This window comes from Dermacentor albipictus, chromosome 1 (genome assembly GCF_038994185.2).
Source record: "Dermacentor albipictus isolate Rhodes 1998 colony chromosome 1, USDA_Dalb.pri_finalv2, whole genome shotgun sequence".
NCBI classification, from domain to species: Eukaryota; Metazoa; Arthropoda; class Arachnida; order Ixodida; family Ixodidae; genus Dermacentor; species Dermacentor albipictus.
Genome location: NC_091821.1, coordinates 144,883,824 through 144,901,233, shown reverse-complemented (window position 1 = coordinate 144,901,233; position 17,410 = coordinate 144,883,824). Strand labels below are relative to the sequence as shown.

Below are 17,410 nucleotides of genomic sequence, written 5' to 3'. Positions count from 1 at the left end.
TCGTCACATTTCTGTGTCAGTAACGTTTTTCGGTGCGATGAAATCTTGTTACTTATTTTTAACCTAATAGCTCCCGAGTGTGCTCAATTGCAGTAAGTTTATTTTTGCCGCGCTCCGGGCTTATAAACATAGATGCTGTGAATTTTTTTAGTAATTTGTAGATCAGACGTAATATCGACTTGTCACCCATTTACATTGTGGCTCGTAACTAAACGGTCGCCTTCGAACATTGGTATGTAAACGAGCCATTGATCGGCATACGCACTATTAAGTGCCCTCATTTCTAATACGAAGGCGAATCAGGAAGTCTTGGCCCCTATCTTTTATTAGCCAAAATAAGGCACATACAGGTAATTACAAATATACGTACTGTTCTACATACACTATTTTTCCACATAGTCCATACACCGGTTCAGACCCCCCATTTGTCCCATCGCAGCACTAAATTTGATATGCCCTGTCCTCAGTCAGCGACACACGCAGCCTACCCCGAACGCTCATTGCCATGCAAGTCTTCACGGCATTTTGCGAACTCACAACACCACCACCTCACACATCTCAAAGCGAGACACCTTTCCCCATACATGAGCTGCATTCCCCTGTGGATTTCGATGGACGTTCGTCCCTTGCTTCATAGAAAACGAATCAACTTCCGTACGGCGTGGACGCGTGAAGCACAACCGCCATCTTCAACAACTAACAGCAGCGCCTTGCCGCGGAACTACCCGCAGACAAGACGGGCGCGTCCAAGAAAGGTCCACTGCTCGGAATGGATATGTTGACTTCGCATTTACAGCCGTAATTTGGCTAAAAATAAGGGGCAAATACTTTCTGATCCGCCCTCGTATACATGAGTAACTGAGTGGGAGTGAGCGCGAGTCTCGGTAAGATTGAGTGAGGAAGGGTGGAAGTGAGAGGATACTCGGGAAAAAAAAATCTAACGTGAGTGAGTTTCGACTAATTTTGATGAGCCATATCTGGCGACCATCATTTTACGCGAATTTTACATTTGATTAGAAATAATCGTGAAACTGTTCCGCTACAGCAAAACCGTGGTCTAAGGTAAATGATGATTCAACATCCCAACAAGACAGAAGGTACAGTCAAGCAAGCCATTAACGTCATTCACGAGTAACACATCTTTTTTTCGATACTTCTACAACGCGTGACAGCTACCTAACCAGAAAGCGTGCTTGTCTGAAGTATGTACACACAGCTGATCTAGCAGATGACGGTGAGCACATCTATGTTGAGCTCAAACTAAAGATTCGAACTTGCGGGGCTGCTACTTAGAAATATTCTCTGCGCTGCGCTGACGTCATTATTCTACACCTTTGTTTCAGTTGTATATGGCACGTTATATGATAGAGCGCGCATTATAACGGCAACAATGTCGACGGGAACAATATTTTGAACAACGGTAGTGCGGCAGTGGCACAGTTTCAGTGCGCAAATGCATGCACAGTGCATTTTGGTTTGAGCCAGGAAACCACATGAATCAAATTATGGGGTTTAACATACCAAAGCCTACGCATGTAGGCTATACGAGAGAGGCCGTAGTGAGGGTCTCTGGATTCTTTTTCTTTTATTATTCGGGATTCATCTCAACCACTTCGTGTTTCTTTTTAATGTGCACCTAAATTTAAGTACAAGAAAATTTTTGCTTTTCTCCAGTAAAGAAACGCGGCCGCCGCGACCTGGAATCGAACATATCGAACCACCGCTGAGGCAACGCAATGGATCTAGGCACGAAATGGCTAGGCGCGCATGTGGCGCCATCTTGTTTCCGTCGTGAGCAATCTAGTCGGCTGTCTTAGCGGTAACTTAATCTCTCGAAAAGGTGACACTGTAGGGCAGAGGAATTAAAGGGCAAACTAAATCGATGTATCTTTAACACACCCTTGCAAAAATAAGCTACGCGGGAACATTTAAGTCCAGCTCCATTGAGCCTAAATTAATCACGTTCACCGTGCGCGGCTGCTCAACGCAGTGAACCCAGGCACCCATTTTCGCAAGCACACTCGCGTGTCCTTTGCTTTTCTTGGAATTTGGCTGCGTTTTTTTTTTCTGTAAGTGGGCGTCGTGTCGAGCTTTATATTGTCAGGATCCGTTACTTCAAGACAGCTTATTTTTCCCGCGCAGTTTGCAATATTCTCTGCGGGTGGCTCAAGAACAAAGGACTGAGTAATATTTCAAGCGCGCAAGATGATCAATCTTCAAGTGACGTTCGCAATAAAAATGTTCACGCATTCACCTACACACCCCAAGGCGTTCGCGCCGCCGGCTCGATTGCTCAACATTCCTCAACTGCTTATTCAAACAACAGTCACGGTAATTTTGCAGCATTTCGACATCGGTTAGGGGACTAATGAATGCGACTTCGAGGTAATATATATAAGTGCAATAACTGCGCTTGCGCAAACGACTCAGCAAGGAAAACATGAATGCCATATGCCAGAAATCGGCTGCAATGCTTTTACTCACCCAGAACTGCTCCTTAAACATATATGAGTATTCGTTCAGCCTATATACACAACGCCGCCTTGTTGATGCGCAGGTCTGACGGCCGCATTGCATCATGCGTAATCCTTCGCGTTGAGATCACATATGGAAAAGACTGTGGTAAGTCTGGAGTAAGCAGACGTCGCCAAAACTGGCGGCCGCAGTTCTTGTAAACGTCGCACAAAGTACGCCAACACATGCTGGTGTGCATGTAATACCTTGCGGCAAATATTCGGAGACAAAGGATAAATGACGTTCAAATAGCGCACCATGTTTTCGTTACGACACAATCGTAGTGCGTGCCGAATGCCATGTCTGTGCGATGTTTGATATTTGAGTAATGATCCAGCAGTTTAGCCGGAAAACCTGAGCGACGCAGTGTACTATCATTTCGTATGTCGCACATTCGTTTCAGTTTCACGCTTGATGCACCACACTTCATCACGTGAAGTATGCGAAAACAATTCGCGTAGTGACTATTCGACTCGAGCACCGAATCGAATCAATAGCATAATATTCTGGTCAGTTCGATAAGGGACACGCAAAACAGAACGGGCGCCGCCCATGCGGGCACCTCGGCCTATACTTAAGAAATTAAAATTAAATTATGGGGTTTCACGTGCCAAAACAACGATTTGATTATGAGGCACGCCGCAGTGGAGGACTCCGGAATAATTTGTACAACCTGGGGATCTTTAACGTGCCCCCAATGCATGGGACACGGGCGTCTTTTGCATTTCGCCCCCATCGACATGCTGCCACCGCGGCCAGGATTTGATCCCGCGACCTCGTGCTTAGCAGCGCAACACCATAGACGCTAAGCCACCATGGCGGGTACTTACGAAATGAACCAACGAGCCCGAACCAAACTTTCATTGCCCTAGATCAGCGTCAACGTGTTCCTGCATCGAAAGAACACAGTCGCCGAACAAAAGAAATGGCTCGCACATGACAACGTATCACTGGAGTGTCCGTCGAGGAGGCCAAATGCGCCCGACAGAGCACAGCGGCCGGACAGCCGTAAAGGGAAGACCGTGCTAGCTGCGCTACAAAGCTACTGTATGGTAGTTACGACGACGTGGGCAAAGCGTGCGCTGTTTATGTGGCCGCATCGGTCTGATGGTCGCCGCCGCGTACCTCTCTCCGGCGCCTGGGTGGAGCGGTTCGTCACGAGGAATGGCACCACGCTACGCTGTCCCGAAGTTTGGTTCGCTAAAACGGGGCTGAACCTTACGTTCGGTGAGGCCGACCGGCTCGGCACGAAAGAAGTGTGGTAAGGCTACAGTGCTGGCGTAGCCCGTCAGCGAAGCCGAAGAGAGCAACAGTATGTGTAGTGTTCACATGGGTTTACGACCTGGCTGACGCTGCTGTTATACCGCACACTAGCGCGAATCATCGAAGTTTTCTTTTGCTTTAGTTCATTTACATTATTTATTATTTTTTGTGTGGTACAAACTGCACCGAAGACAACGTTACGTGTAGTAGCTATTAAACAACTGCCACAATTTCAGTGCAGCTACAAAACACGTGGCGTGGAAGTTCAAAATAATTAAGCCACTGACAACGCAGAAAAATCTGTTCAAAAATAAATTCCACCCAAAAGGAAAGCAAAGATAATGAAGTCCTATCAAAAGAGCGAATGCGGTCGCAATGAACGCGATATAATTAAATTTTCTCGCGCACTAGTACTGCGGGTTTCAGACCATGATTACCAAGTCGACAGGCGCCCACTGAAGCAGAAAAACGGGGTAGAAAAGAGGAAGACAAAAGAAGGCAGTGCACAAAAACTTTTTCACTGCTTTTTGATATATTTCATGCTTAGCCCCCCTCCGCGTCCAGACTGCTCACCTCCCTCCTCCTCCTCCTCCTCCTCCTCCTCCTCCTCCTCCTCTCTCTCTCTCTCTCTATGATTTTCCCACTCGCTTTTTTTTTTCTTGTTCTGTCACCTCTCAAATCGATGTTCTTTCATTTCTGTTTATAAAACGTAGCACGGAAACGAAACTGCTCTGAGAAAGGAGGCAGCGTGAAGGCATTTCCCCCACTTGATTCAGCCTCTCTCTCTCTCTTTTTCACCGGCACGTCGCCTTCCAAGTACAAGCAGGGACAGCTATTGGTTTAGTGCCCTGGTGTGGGCGAGTGTCCTCAAAAAGAGAAGCGATGTCAGCGGGCAACAAGGCGCGCCAGTGTAGAGAGCTCGCGCCGCTCTCTGGCCTTCATCAATTTACCCAGGGCGGCCAAAACGGGCAGTCGACTGATGGCTTTGTAGCTTTGCTTTTCTGCCTGGTTCTAAGCTGAAGTCCGCTGCCGTGTTTCAAGTCGCACCGCACCTTTCCTGCTTCTCCATCGATCGCGATACACCATCCATAGTAAACCCCGCTAAAATTGAGCCGGCCGCGAAGTGCCCCAATTCGACACGTCCAGCCAACTTTCCTCTATTTGGCCACTCTCACCTGCTGGCCCTACTCCCTCATTCTTCTTTTTCTTTTCTTGTTTTTTTTTCACTGAACCATTTATTCGGGGAGGAGAGAAATAAAGGAGAAACTTTTCGAACGTTTTCGTGGAAGGAATGTTTTCTTTGTCGACAAGTGTAATCGCCACAGATCATATCCTGATTTCTTACCTAAACAAGGTCGGCAGTGCACGCACGGTTTTGAAAAGATTTTTTTTTTTCGACTGGTTCTTTTTTCGACAAGAGCCTTGTTGGAAAAGAAACGGTGCGCGTTCTGCGCTCTTGTAGCTTCCATACAAAATTTCCACGTCCGCGGTCAATTCATGAACGGAACTGGGGCACTATAATGTAAAACTATTCCAAACTTTTCTATTCCATTTCTGCAATCAGCCCTCCGCGATTGGTCAAAAACTTTTTTGGACCACCCCCACTTCACCTGCCTGTCACGCGACGTCACAAAACCGCAAAAACTCACTGCGTCGAAGTGACGTGTACGCTTTAAAGACGCATTAATATGCCGAACAAATCTGAATTTTCTTCTGAATAGCCGCAGGCTGCCCCGTTCGAAAAGGAATAAAAGATGGCTGCCGCCGATCGCTCAGACATTGGCCACTCGCAGCTGCCGGAGAGCATGGACTTATTTGCGCATAGAAAAACTTTTGCGTGGCCATGTAAAGTTTTTGAGCATTTTCGGCACGTTTACGACCTCGTTCTGCCAACTCTTCTTTGCTGAGGATCCGTTTTAGCGTCATTCTGAAGCTTCCGTTGCATGCCGCCGCGACTGTCGACGAGCCACCGTAAACTAAGTAAGGGAAAGCGGACCAATCACAGACGGCAGCAACACCCTCTTCATGCGATTATCAATTTTCAGTGCAGTGGCTCGGCCCCATCGAATCCCTCTTTACTTGAGCGTGCTCCTCGCCTCTTGTCAGCCAATTAGATGAGACAAGCCGCTCAGTGTAGGCAACGTTATGCGTTTTTCAAGCAACCAAATGTGACCTCCTATGAACGAGGAGAGAGTTTGATTTGTCAGTTCAGACAACCCTGCGGGTGACCGCCCGATGCCTGCGTCGGCGGTTACGCAAATTTGACGCCAGGAGATTGGAATAAAATCTTATTGGAATAGTTTTACGTTACAGGGCCCCTGTATTTCGTTTAATGATGTTCGAGCTGCGCCCTGCATAGGCATGCCCGTGTTGTAACGACGCCTTCCGGCTAATTGCGTAACGATGATAAAGGGACAAAGTGACATACACAAAAATAGTGTCTGCATTGAACAAGTTTCGCTACGCAAGGGTTAACAGTTGTACGGCAGTTACGTGCACCACATCCCACAGTGCAAGCGAAAGCGGTTCGCAGTGCGTCCCACGTTACATAAACAATGGCAGGCCGTGCTGCTCAGACAGTTTTCGCGTATTATTCCGGTAATGCCAGGCCTTGGCGATGCCTTATGAAAAACCAAAAACTATTTACTTGGTTTACAATGGCTCTTCCAGAGCAAAAATAACGATAACGTTCATTCGCAAAAAGGCAAATAAACTTTACACATTGTGTAATGCACGACAAGCAAGATTAGGCTAAGTTGTAACCCACAGAAATCGTGACAAAATAAAGTTCTGCTCCTCCTATAGTGCGCAATCTCAGACTGAATTTACATAATTCACATCACAAGTCAGTCGCGCAACGCTTGCACTCGCAAGACACATGACCGGCATATGCACGCTGCGCGTGCTGTGGACGACATCCTGTGGTGCGCGACTTGGGGTGCTGGCGACATGCACCCGTATCGTTTAATGCGATTAGCATTCTTTGCCTACTTCAGGCACTTTGAGTCTATCTGTCTTATACGCCGACCCGGTGACCCAAGTTGTCTAAGCATGGGTCACTCGGTATGTGCCGTGGTCGTGATGCCACCCAAGGTCGTACCATCGTCGTCATCTGACGCTCGCCATACCGTTATTGTCACGCTGTCTTTCTACCGTCGCCATCATTCCAACAACGTCATCCAATTGTTGTCACGCCGTTATCGTTGTAGGGGTTGGGGGACGGACGTCGGGATGAAAAACCCAAACTTGGGAGGATTTATTCTACATTATATACAGGGAGGTGAGCGTCAACTAACATTCGTATACTCATAACGGGCCGGCAGCAACTCGGACGCTGCGGCCCGCGGCAAGAAGTTCGAGAGAGGTGAATCAGGGAATCAGGGAATGTCCCAGAATGCTCAGGTCTCTCTGGAAGGCTTCTTATAAACCCTTCGAGCACTGTAAGTCACGTCATGTTTGACCAATGGGAGAGTCCGCTCCGATGACGCCACTTTCAGCCAATGGTAGGCGCCCGTGTCGCGGTGTCACACCTGGCGGCTCTCTGCGGTCTTGCCTCGCAGACTGACAATGCACTTCTAACGAGGAGAAGGGGAGGGCTGCTCATGCTCCATTGTCGGATGCCCACCTGCTAATCCCGGCGGCGCACGAACTTGTTGGCACGTGAACTTGTTGCCTTAAACTTGTTTGCTCGGCCGCTCCTCTGGAATGTGCTTTCCTGCTTCGGCATTCCTCAATTAGCTGTGCTGCAATCCGATGTGGTCTGGGGAACTCGAAGTAATCGCAGGAAACAGCTCCATATCTAACAGCTCGTCCTCGCCCCGGTTGTTCTGAATGGCCGGTGAACTCAATTCGCTGGCCATGAGGAACGCTGAAAGAAGCTGCAGGGTACTGGGGTCGAGCCTCGTTTGACAACCCTCGGGATCCTGGGCCCTGGAGAACATACGTCAAACAAACCAAACAACACAGCGCTGCACCACGCGTAAGCGCAGGCTCTTCACCCCTGACTCGCCAGGCTATTACTGAGTCAAAATCAACCCTGATCTTTTAGTTCCCCAATTTTGACAAACAGTTCCAACCACCCTTCCAAACAGCCATCCATTTCTCCTCGAATGCCGACAAGACCAGAGTACTATTGTTGTTGCAAAACAAAAGGGTCGTTGACGATGCAAACAACAAATGAAAACAGCCGAACATAACTTAAGTGGCCTAACTACACGAACAGCATGTTTCCAATCTATCGCAGTGGCGTACTTATCGCACGTAATGGTGCCACTGAACAATCTGGTCAACCTCACAAGCACGTAATCACAAGCGCACCAGCCTTGTGGTCACTAAACAGAACGCGTACTTGCATTGTAGGCAAACTTTTCATTCACGCTTACTCACGTTTCTTTCCTGAAAGTCCTACAGGACACGTGACTTAAACGAACAATTAAACTTGCGGGACTTACACACACCGCAGAACCCTTAAACTAATGCGTCTTCTACTAACTCTTTCCACGCACGCTCACTAAAGAAGTCAGAATACGGCTGCCCTCCACACATACTAGCAACCCAGTCATAAAGTCTGCTTCCTTCCGTCCACACAGGACACGCGCTAATGGAACGAAGAACGCCTCTCAGTGCAACTCATGCACTCACTGAAAATCTACGCGCTTAACCTTAGAAAATTCAAAACAGTTAAAAAGAAAGAAGGTTAACTAAAACACACGCGCGTTACGATAGGCCTCTCAACAATAACCTTGACCCTCAGGTTACTCATACACACAAAAAAAAGCCTATCTACTTATTAATGAGCATCTCGCGAGACTACATGTTTACTTAAAACGCATCTTTCAAATCTCGAGCTTCTCAAACGAAAATACAAACAAAGCTCATACCTTTACACCTTGAAAGAAATCCTAGTCTCAAATCGCGAAAAACTTTCCGATGCTCAAAATAAAAAAAACAAGACACTCCATTTCTACGGAAGGGCTCTTCGCCTCCCTTTCCAAACGCTTATGTCTGACTCATACTCTGAGCCGTCCTCGAGCTGGTCGCGGCTTGAAAACTGCTCTGGCTGCCGAGAGACAACAAAACGGCTGACTAACTATCAGCTCCCCCAAGACGTTACGGTCTCCTGCCAATTTGCGTCCCCGCGCCCCGCTTTCAACACGAACTCGATTGACCGCGTCGCTACTCCCCACCTGGTCTCGTCCTGCCACCTTGCGTTTCTTCGAACTGCACGCTGAGCTGTGAAAAGAACTACGGAACGACGAGGAGTTTAACTGCCTCGTGCCCTTTGTCCGCGTCCGTGCAGAACATTCTTCGCGGTCCCCCTTTGACCGGTGGCTTGAGCGTTTTCGATGCGTCAACATCGTCCGAGACGACCGCATCTTTTTCCTCGCGCCCTGCCGATTTGGGTTTCTCGCCATTTTTGGCGGCGCTACATTAATTACCGTCTTTCGGTCTTTACTGCGCTTCTTTTTACGGCGCTTTCTCTTTGCACTCGCTTTCCTGTCGCCTTCTCGTGCCTCGTGCTGGCCGGTACACATTTCGTCGGCCCGGATCGGTCTCTTACCCGCACAGTCTGAGTGATTTACATTTAAATCTACTCTCACTTTGCCTCGACTGGCGGACAGCCCAACCGACTCTGGCACAATGCAGCAGGCTTTACTCGAGTTAGACAACTCGCACTCTTGCGAACTGCCCTCTGCTACATTGCCCAGCTCACGCTGTGCATCGGCACACAGCCCGTCGGTATCGATCGCTGTCTCACGCGCACACTCCGAATGATTAACTGAATCATCCCTATCTAGGCTATCTACACTGGTGGAGAGCCGCACCGATCCCTGAACAATGCAGTTGTTCTCTCGTGGACTACGGAGCTCGCCATCCCGAGTACTACTCTCAACTACATCGCTCAGTTCGCACTTCACTTCTGCACGCAGATCTGACCTGACATGGGTGCTCGCTTCTGTCGGGTCAGAAGTACCCTTTTCTTCGCTAGCAACCTCGCTAACATTACCAGCGACGCACACGCTCGGTAACTGTGCCAATTTGTTCGCAGCTGGCCTAGCTGTATCCACAGTCATATGTTGGCACAGCACCTCGTCGCTCTCACTCTGGCCATTAACGGCCTCTGTTGCCACTAAGGCATCGTTAGCAGCTAGCCCTTTCCCTTCACTTATGAATCGGCAGCCAATCTCACAGGCACTACTCTTTTCGTCGGCTTCTGGCGAAAATCCGCTCGATGCTGCCTCATTCTTTCGCTCTGTACTACCTACAGAATTCTCAGACAGCCGTTGTCTCTGTGCCAATAACTGATCACAATGCTGTATCTCTTTGATCAGTGCTGCCTTCTCTCTCTCATACTTTTGTTCACGCTCAAGCTTACGTTCCTGATACTCACGTTTGCGTTCATTCTCACGTTCGTGACGCTGACACCTAAGAGTAAGTTCTTGAAGCTCCTGCTTCCGTTCATTCTCGCGTTCTTCACGCTTAAGCTCACTCCTAAGTTCACGACGCTTCCGCAAACGTACACGACGCTCTCGCTCCCGTGGTTCCTGTATCACCTCCCAAGCAAGCTCAATGCTTTTATCATCATTGCCACTATCATTAATCGCCTTTATGATAGCTGGCGTTTTCATCCGTTCGTCCGCCTCAACTCCCAAATCGTCGCACACCAACAACAAGTCTAACCTCGTCAACCTTCTAAGATCCATGGCAGCTGCCCCGACAGGTGGTTAAAACTGTTTTCCTTAATTAATTTGTGCAAACACACAATGCAACAAACTCCCGATTCCCAGAACTATCAAAATGAACACACAACATTTGAGTCTGGCGAATCATAAGGAAAAAAACCACGCGCTCACTTACGGTTGCAGCACCCTGCCATCCGGTTCATTCGTCCGCTTTTCCCGGTTCCTCCGGACTCCCTGGGTCGAAGACTCGCTCCTTCTTCGCTACTCCCAGTTTCTTCGGACCTCTTTCGACGAAGGTTTATCCGTAGCGCTGCCACCAGCTGATGCATTCGGAGGCGATCTCACCGCTGCCAACCAGATGTAGGGGTTGGGGGACGGACGTCGGGATGAAAAACCCAAACTTGGGAGGATTTATTCTACATTATATACAGGGAGGTGAGCGTCAACTAACATTCGTATACTCATAACGGGCCGGCAGCAACTCGGACGCTGCGGCCCGCGGCAAGAAGTTCGAGAGAGGTGAATCAGGGAATCAGGGCATGTCCCAGAATGCTCAGGTCTCTCTGGAAGGCTTCTTATAAACCCTTCGAGCACTGTAAGTCACGTCATGTTTGACCAATGGGAGAGTCCGCTCCGATGACGCCACTTTCAGCCAATGGTAGGCGCCCGTGTCGCGGTGTCACACCTGGCGGCTCTCTGCGGTCTTGCCTCGCAGACTGACAATGCACTTCTAACGAGGAGAAGGGGAGGGCTGCTCATGCTCCATTGTCGGATGCCCACCTGCTAATCCCGGCGGCGCACGAACTTGTTGGCACGTGAACTTGTTGCCTTAAACTTGTTTGCTCGGCCGCTCCTCTGGAATGTGCTTTCCTGCTTCGGCATTCCTCAATTAGCTGTGCTGCAATCCGATGTGGTCTGGGGAACTCGAAGTAATCGCAGGAAACAGCTCCATATCTAACATCGTCATACCGCATTCGTCATTCCAACGGCATCATTCCTTCTTCGTCATTTCATCGTCGTCACTGCGTCATCATACAGTCGTCGTCATGCCGTCATGGTCATCACAGACACTGCCAAGCGAGTATCATAGCAAAGTGACCCCGTCCTGGAGACAGTGTATGTCGCAGATAGCCGATACAATGGAAGCTTCAGAACGATCACTACAGATTCTAAATAAAGGTGTCTTCAGCAATCGGTATGACACTACATTGGTTGAATGTTGATCGCATTAGCGTCGGTAGTCATCGCGAGATGGGTTCTGCCGGAATTTGTCTTTTCTTTCTTTCTTTCTTTCTTTCTTTCTTTCTTTCTTTCTTTCTTTCTTTCTTTCTTTCTTTCCTTCCTTCCTTCTTTCTTTCTTTCTTTCTTCAGGGAAAAGGCAGGGAATGGCATTTCGTCATCAATAAAACATACCGACTTGAATTTAGAAGGTTACGAAGAACTTGTATCGCATATGACTTGTGACATAGCAGGGTTATTGACGTTTGCTGTTATCGGGAGCTCTTCGCAAGGCGACCAGTGACCGTGTACTAGGTGTGTTCTTTCTTTAACGCAGAAAGGCCTGTGCTGCCATATTCTACAACGTCTAAGTGACCTAATTTCTTGTCCTTCTTGTCATACATGTTCACTGTCTATGGGCAACGCAGGTAAGGCTGTTGAGTGTAAAGTGTTTATTATATATGTAAATGGAAATCAATAAATAAGTAAATAAAATTAGACAAGAGTGAAAGTCGAGCGGCTCTTTGTCGACTTAGCTCGAATCATTAGAAAAATAAGACGCACTTGCATCGAGTGTCTACAGTTCCCTTGCATGACCTAAAAGTCTCGGTCTCAACTTTCACCGCAACCAACAGACCGATTGTCGATTCCCTATTTGTGTTTTACTTTGGAAGGTACCTATTCACAACCAATGAGCATATTTAAAATGTAAGGCTTTTCACTCCGACATAGCGTAGACGCACGTAAATGCTTTTGCAACCAAAAAGTCAAAAACTTCTTTACATGGGAAGAACACAAAGCTTGCCGGGGGTATGTATATATTGATTAACGGCAGTTCCCTATCCATGGCAAAATGCGTAATGTTGCGTCGCCATGGATGAGCTTTACCTGTAGTATTACCCACCTGTAAAGGTGCTGTTAATGAAAACATACGTATGCAAGTACAGTCACTAGTTATTATGAAAGTTCCTTCGAGCCAGTTGCTGCATCATTTACACTCTCTTAGGCATTGGATCGATAGAGTCTCCGACTGTTGTGCAAAGGGAATTTGGCTAATGTTTACGTTGTCTTCCTGTTTTATGATTATCATTATTTTATGTAGCGGTTGTTCAACAACAGTGACAATGCACGACGAAAATTAGAGCGTTCCAAAGCAATAATTATAGGAAGACAGCTTCACGGATCCACTAAACATTAAACACAACTGAAGGCACAGCTTGAAAATGGGTGAGGTTAAAGGTATTATAAACATACGAGCCAATCAAAAGACGTTATGCAAAATTAGAAGCCCATGGAGTAATGCGCACTGAAGAGCAGGAAATGAAATTCAATATTGAGCTGCCGGGTTAGACCTGCGACTACGCCGCCGAGGACATATCCTTGAGGGTAAAAAGTATACACTGCACGACAGTCTGGATGCGTTCAACATAACGGCTCTAGTCGCTCACGTCCACGCACGCCATGGATGCGCAACAAAACATCCGTGACGTATGTGCGAGCGACATTACGAACGCACACGCGTTCTCTCTCCAGCTCATCCATGGCAAATACTCATGTTTCTCGTCAAGAGACGCTCGCGCAGTTTATGTGCTGTACTATTAACGAACGGTGCACTTTTTTATTATTATTTCATTTTTATTTCCTCCACAGGTGCGACTACGTGTGGGTTAAAGAACCAACAGTTGGGAAGTCTGGCCAAGAATTCTGCGGCATCAGGTCCAACCACACGATCCAGAAGTACGAGTCCAAGACCAAGCTAGTCTCCATAGACTTCCTGTACAGCTACTCGTACGCCGACGCCTTCAGCATAGAATTCACCGCGATCGGTGAGTCGACCTTCAAGGCTGAGCGCACACGGCGCGCGCCACTCTTGCCTTCAAGCGCGGCGAGAAAAACGCGCGCTATGGAAATTCCGCGCCAAAAGCTACGACGTCCAGCTCCGGCGGCAGAAAGGCTTCGCCACGCGCTGGCACACCGACGACGGTTGCAAAACGCAACGGCGCGAGTAGAAGCGCGTACCGCCGTAGGTGCTTCATAAGCACATGCAACGGTGCAGACTCCCACGAACGTGACAGACAGGCGAGAGGAGCTTACTTGGCGGTGTGTGCTTGATGCAATATGCAAGACTGCTGTCGCGCTGGCACAACGGCGTCGGCACTGAAAGCCGTGCAACGTGTAAATCCATGCATTACATTCACGCACCGATCCATTGACGTCGGCCGCTTTCTGCAGTTTTGTAACGTTGCTCCGATGTCGGCGGAGCGGAGGACACCGGCGCTAAACGATTCGCGATTGTTTTAAAAGTTAGGCGGAAACCAAAGGTCGTTCCCATTGTTAGACTTCCTCGTTCCCCTCTCTGTCTTTGTCTTGCAAAGTGGACCAGCGTCCATTCAGCTAGGACACCTTCTCCGACCGGAACTTGGCGAGTGAAGGGCAACAATGCGGAACATCATTAAGGGACTGATCACGCTCGGAAAGAGCATAGTGGACGGCTAGCACAAATCCATGCACTCACGAGCTACGAATGCTGGGTGCCAATAATTATTCAAAAAGGTCGAAGACCGCGCACACTACATACAGAGTGTCCCAGCTATAATCCACCAAGATTTAAAAATATGCAATGCCACATAACTGGACAGAACCAAGGATTTTTCCGTCGCTTGGAGATACTCAGATTACTTTTTGCATTCCGCCTAATCACATAATTTGTCTTAATTAATGAACGTCTCAAATAGTATAATTAGATTAAAAGTTTCAATGAGAAAATCGCAGAGCAACATGTATGAAAAACACACATTACAGATTTCTGTTGCTCAGTGCGTGCTACATAAACGTGTTTTTTCGATCGTGAAAGAAGTCCGCGAATACACGCAAGATTGCTGCGTGACTGGCCGCTAGAGACACTTTTTACGTAGGTACAAGGGCCGATGTAAAAGAAATGAACTGCATAAGGGATCGACGTCGGGCTAGTTCGTGTTGCATTTGAGCGGGGAAACCAGTCTATATGCTACACCAACTAGCCCAACGTCGATCCCTTATTCTCGGTCTGCCTCCCGTTATCTTAGGAGGTGTTGGGCTGGCTCAGGTGCATATATAAGTGTCGGCGCCGCGGTCCTTAATTGTGCAGACAAAGCGGATTCAGGGTAGCCTCCAGGGTGGACCCTCATCAAAGCATACATGAAAAGGGGGCAGGGCCCTACTTCTGGATCCGCCAGTACAACAAGGTATGGTCAAAGGTTGCCAAGACGAACTTTATTCCCTCACTGCCGCAGGTAACTTCTACGTACACGTTGGACAAGTGGACTACCAGCACAAGGGCGGCGCCTCAGGTTTCCTGGAGTCGCCACACTTTCCGGTCGGTTACCCGAGCGACTACAGCGTAGAGCACACGTTGCGCAACTTGGATAGCCGTGGATTCGTCCAGCTCGTCTTCACGGACTTCCAGCTCTCACCATGGTCCTACGTCGAGCTGCTCGACGGCAACGGTTCGCGCGTGGACGTGTACAACGGCAACACCTTTCGACCACCCATCGCCACTTCTGACGGGCCGGTCATGGTGCTGCGCTTCCGCGCCAACGACGAGTACCCCGACTTGGGCTTTCGAGCGAAGTACACGTTCGTCAACTGTGAGTGCAAGCACTCGACCTGCTTGGCCTTCTTCTAGAACGGGAAAAAAATGTGACCTTTGAAAACTAAACGAACACTGTAGTCGGATACAACAGTGAGTTTTATAATTAATCAGACAATTGGCATTACTTACTAACATTAACTCTAAACATGCACGATACGTCAGTGTGCCCCGATAGGAGCTGTGCAGCGTCAAACGAACCAGATATAACGTCTCACTTAAGATGCGAGAGCTTTTCTTTTTTGAAAAAATCGATAACTAATATATCTGTCACACATTCGTCAGTACTGAAAACATCAGGAAACATTTCATTCGTTATTGTCAACTCACAGGATATGTATCCAGCTCCGCTCATCAGATAGCCACTCACATCTATAGATTTTCATTTATAGTTTCTAGCGGAACAGTGTTCAAGATGACCAGGGAATTTCTTTTTCTTTTACACTATTTCTGATAGAATAATTGTCAGTGTAAGCGAATAGAACGAAAGCTTCTAGAAAACTAGTAAACGTTGTTTCAGTTGTAATTTGAGTTCCACGCCTTTTCTTATTTTTCGAAGACTCACATAGGCAGTCTATTATCATATAGCCTTCGCGCTCTCTGGCCCCTTCTCGCCCTTGCGTCAATAAATCCCAGCCAAAACAAGACTCACATATAGCTCAGTTTTGTGCACTCTGATATTCCACCACTCAATAACTGAGCCTTATTCATATTCATCGTAGCGAGAAAGTAATTTATCGAAATTACCCGTTGCATCATAAAACAAAAAGTCCTACTCATATATCGGGCAATCGCGCTCCTATACAGAAGCTTTATGGTGCGCTGCTCTAGTTCACTTGAGTTGTGGGCTTATCCTCGACACAACGCGTGATTTTATTCTTGCCCTGTTTACACACTGTATAAGAATTCTTTATCATTAAGTCTTGCAGATTCCACTATAATAATTGCTCCGCTGACTTGTGACAGGTGCTTGTATGTTCTATTAGGTATAGATTTTTGAAGGCGTTGTTTGTAGGGAATTTCTGAAGGATGTGATGTCCACCCCATACAAACCTAACCTAAATACGTGTCGTAGGTAGTTTTATGAACGATTGAGACTAGTGATAAAAACCTTGGCAGTATAAACTAGGAATCTGCGAACACCGAATAGTAAATTTGGAATGGAGAGATAGAAAAAAATCAGCCGAATATCATATAGAATATGATGATATCTAACACAAAGTTTAATGCTAATAAATTATGAGCAAGAAAACCATGGGTGCTGCATATCAGTGGCGTAACCAGGGAGTGGGACAGCAGGCACTCCCCCCCCCCCCCCCGGAAATGTGTGCGTTTGTGTACAGCCGTCTCAGCCCCACTCTTCTTTTCCTCCCCCTCATGGTCCATAGTCAAGTCGGTGACCCCCCTCTCCCCAAACAAATTTTCTGGCTACGTTACTGGCTGCACATGCTCAGGCATTTGCTATCAATCTGTTGCTAGCTATCAGTAACTTCGGTACCTATGCATCAAAATTTACAGGAGGATACTCATATTAAAAGGAACACAAATTAGTACAACTGCACTGATTACAGCTCAGTTCGTATACGAAGGTCTGGAAAATAGTAATTTCTTCTTTTTCTAAAAATTTTTTATACATGGAATGTCTTCTGAATAGAATCAAGTGTGCTTTCTTTTTTTCTTCTGAGGCTGAAGAAATAGTGATGTTGACCTGAATACCAATTCAGCTTACGGTCTGTTGCGTAACGTGTAGATGTCGTATGAACATAAGAATGGTATCAAAAATGATACCTCTCCGTGTCGAGAGTGTGTCGCAATAGACGGAAACTGAGAATATAATAGTGGGCCATGTATTGACTTCATGGCAATCATCTATTGCTTAGAAATTTTTCTCCGCAGTTATCCCCGGGAGACAAAAGGGTTTCCCCATCCTTATGGCAGGTGGGTTCTTAGGGTTACTGTTAGCTCATTAAGGCCAATCTGCGACAAAGACGAAAGCGCAGACCGCGCATCACGTGACAACCTCACCGTTCGGCGCAGCGTATCCAGCGCGTATCCATCGTTGTCGCAGCGGGTGTCGACACGGTCACCGCGCCGACGGTGCAGA

At 47.6% G+C, this 17,410-nt stretch overlaps 1 protein-coding gene across 2 annotated transcripts in view; it reads left to right on the top strand.

Moving 5' to 3' along the window:
• Culd (CUB and LDLa domain) overlaps nt 1-17,410 on the top strand; it is a 210,016-nt gene that overhangs the window by 161,270 nt on the left and 31,336 nt on the right. For both annotated transcript variants that reach the window (XM_065429524.1, XM_065429523.1), the window contains exons 5-6: nt 13,329-13,504; nt 14,951-15,304. In XM_065429524.1, the coding sequence (XP_065285596.1) occupies nt 13,329-13,504; nt 14,951-15,304 (530 nt within the window). The remainder of the gene's footprint in view (nt 1-13,328; nt 13,505-14,950; nt 15,305-17,410) is intronic.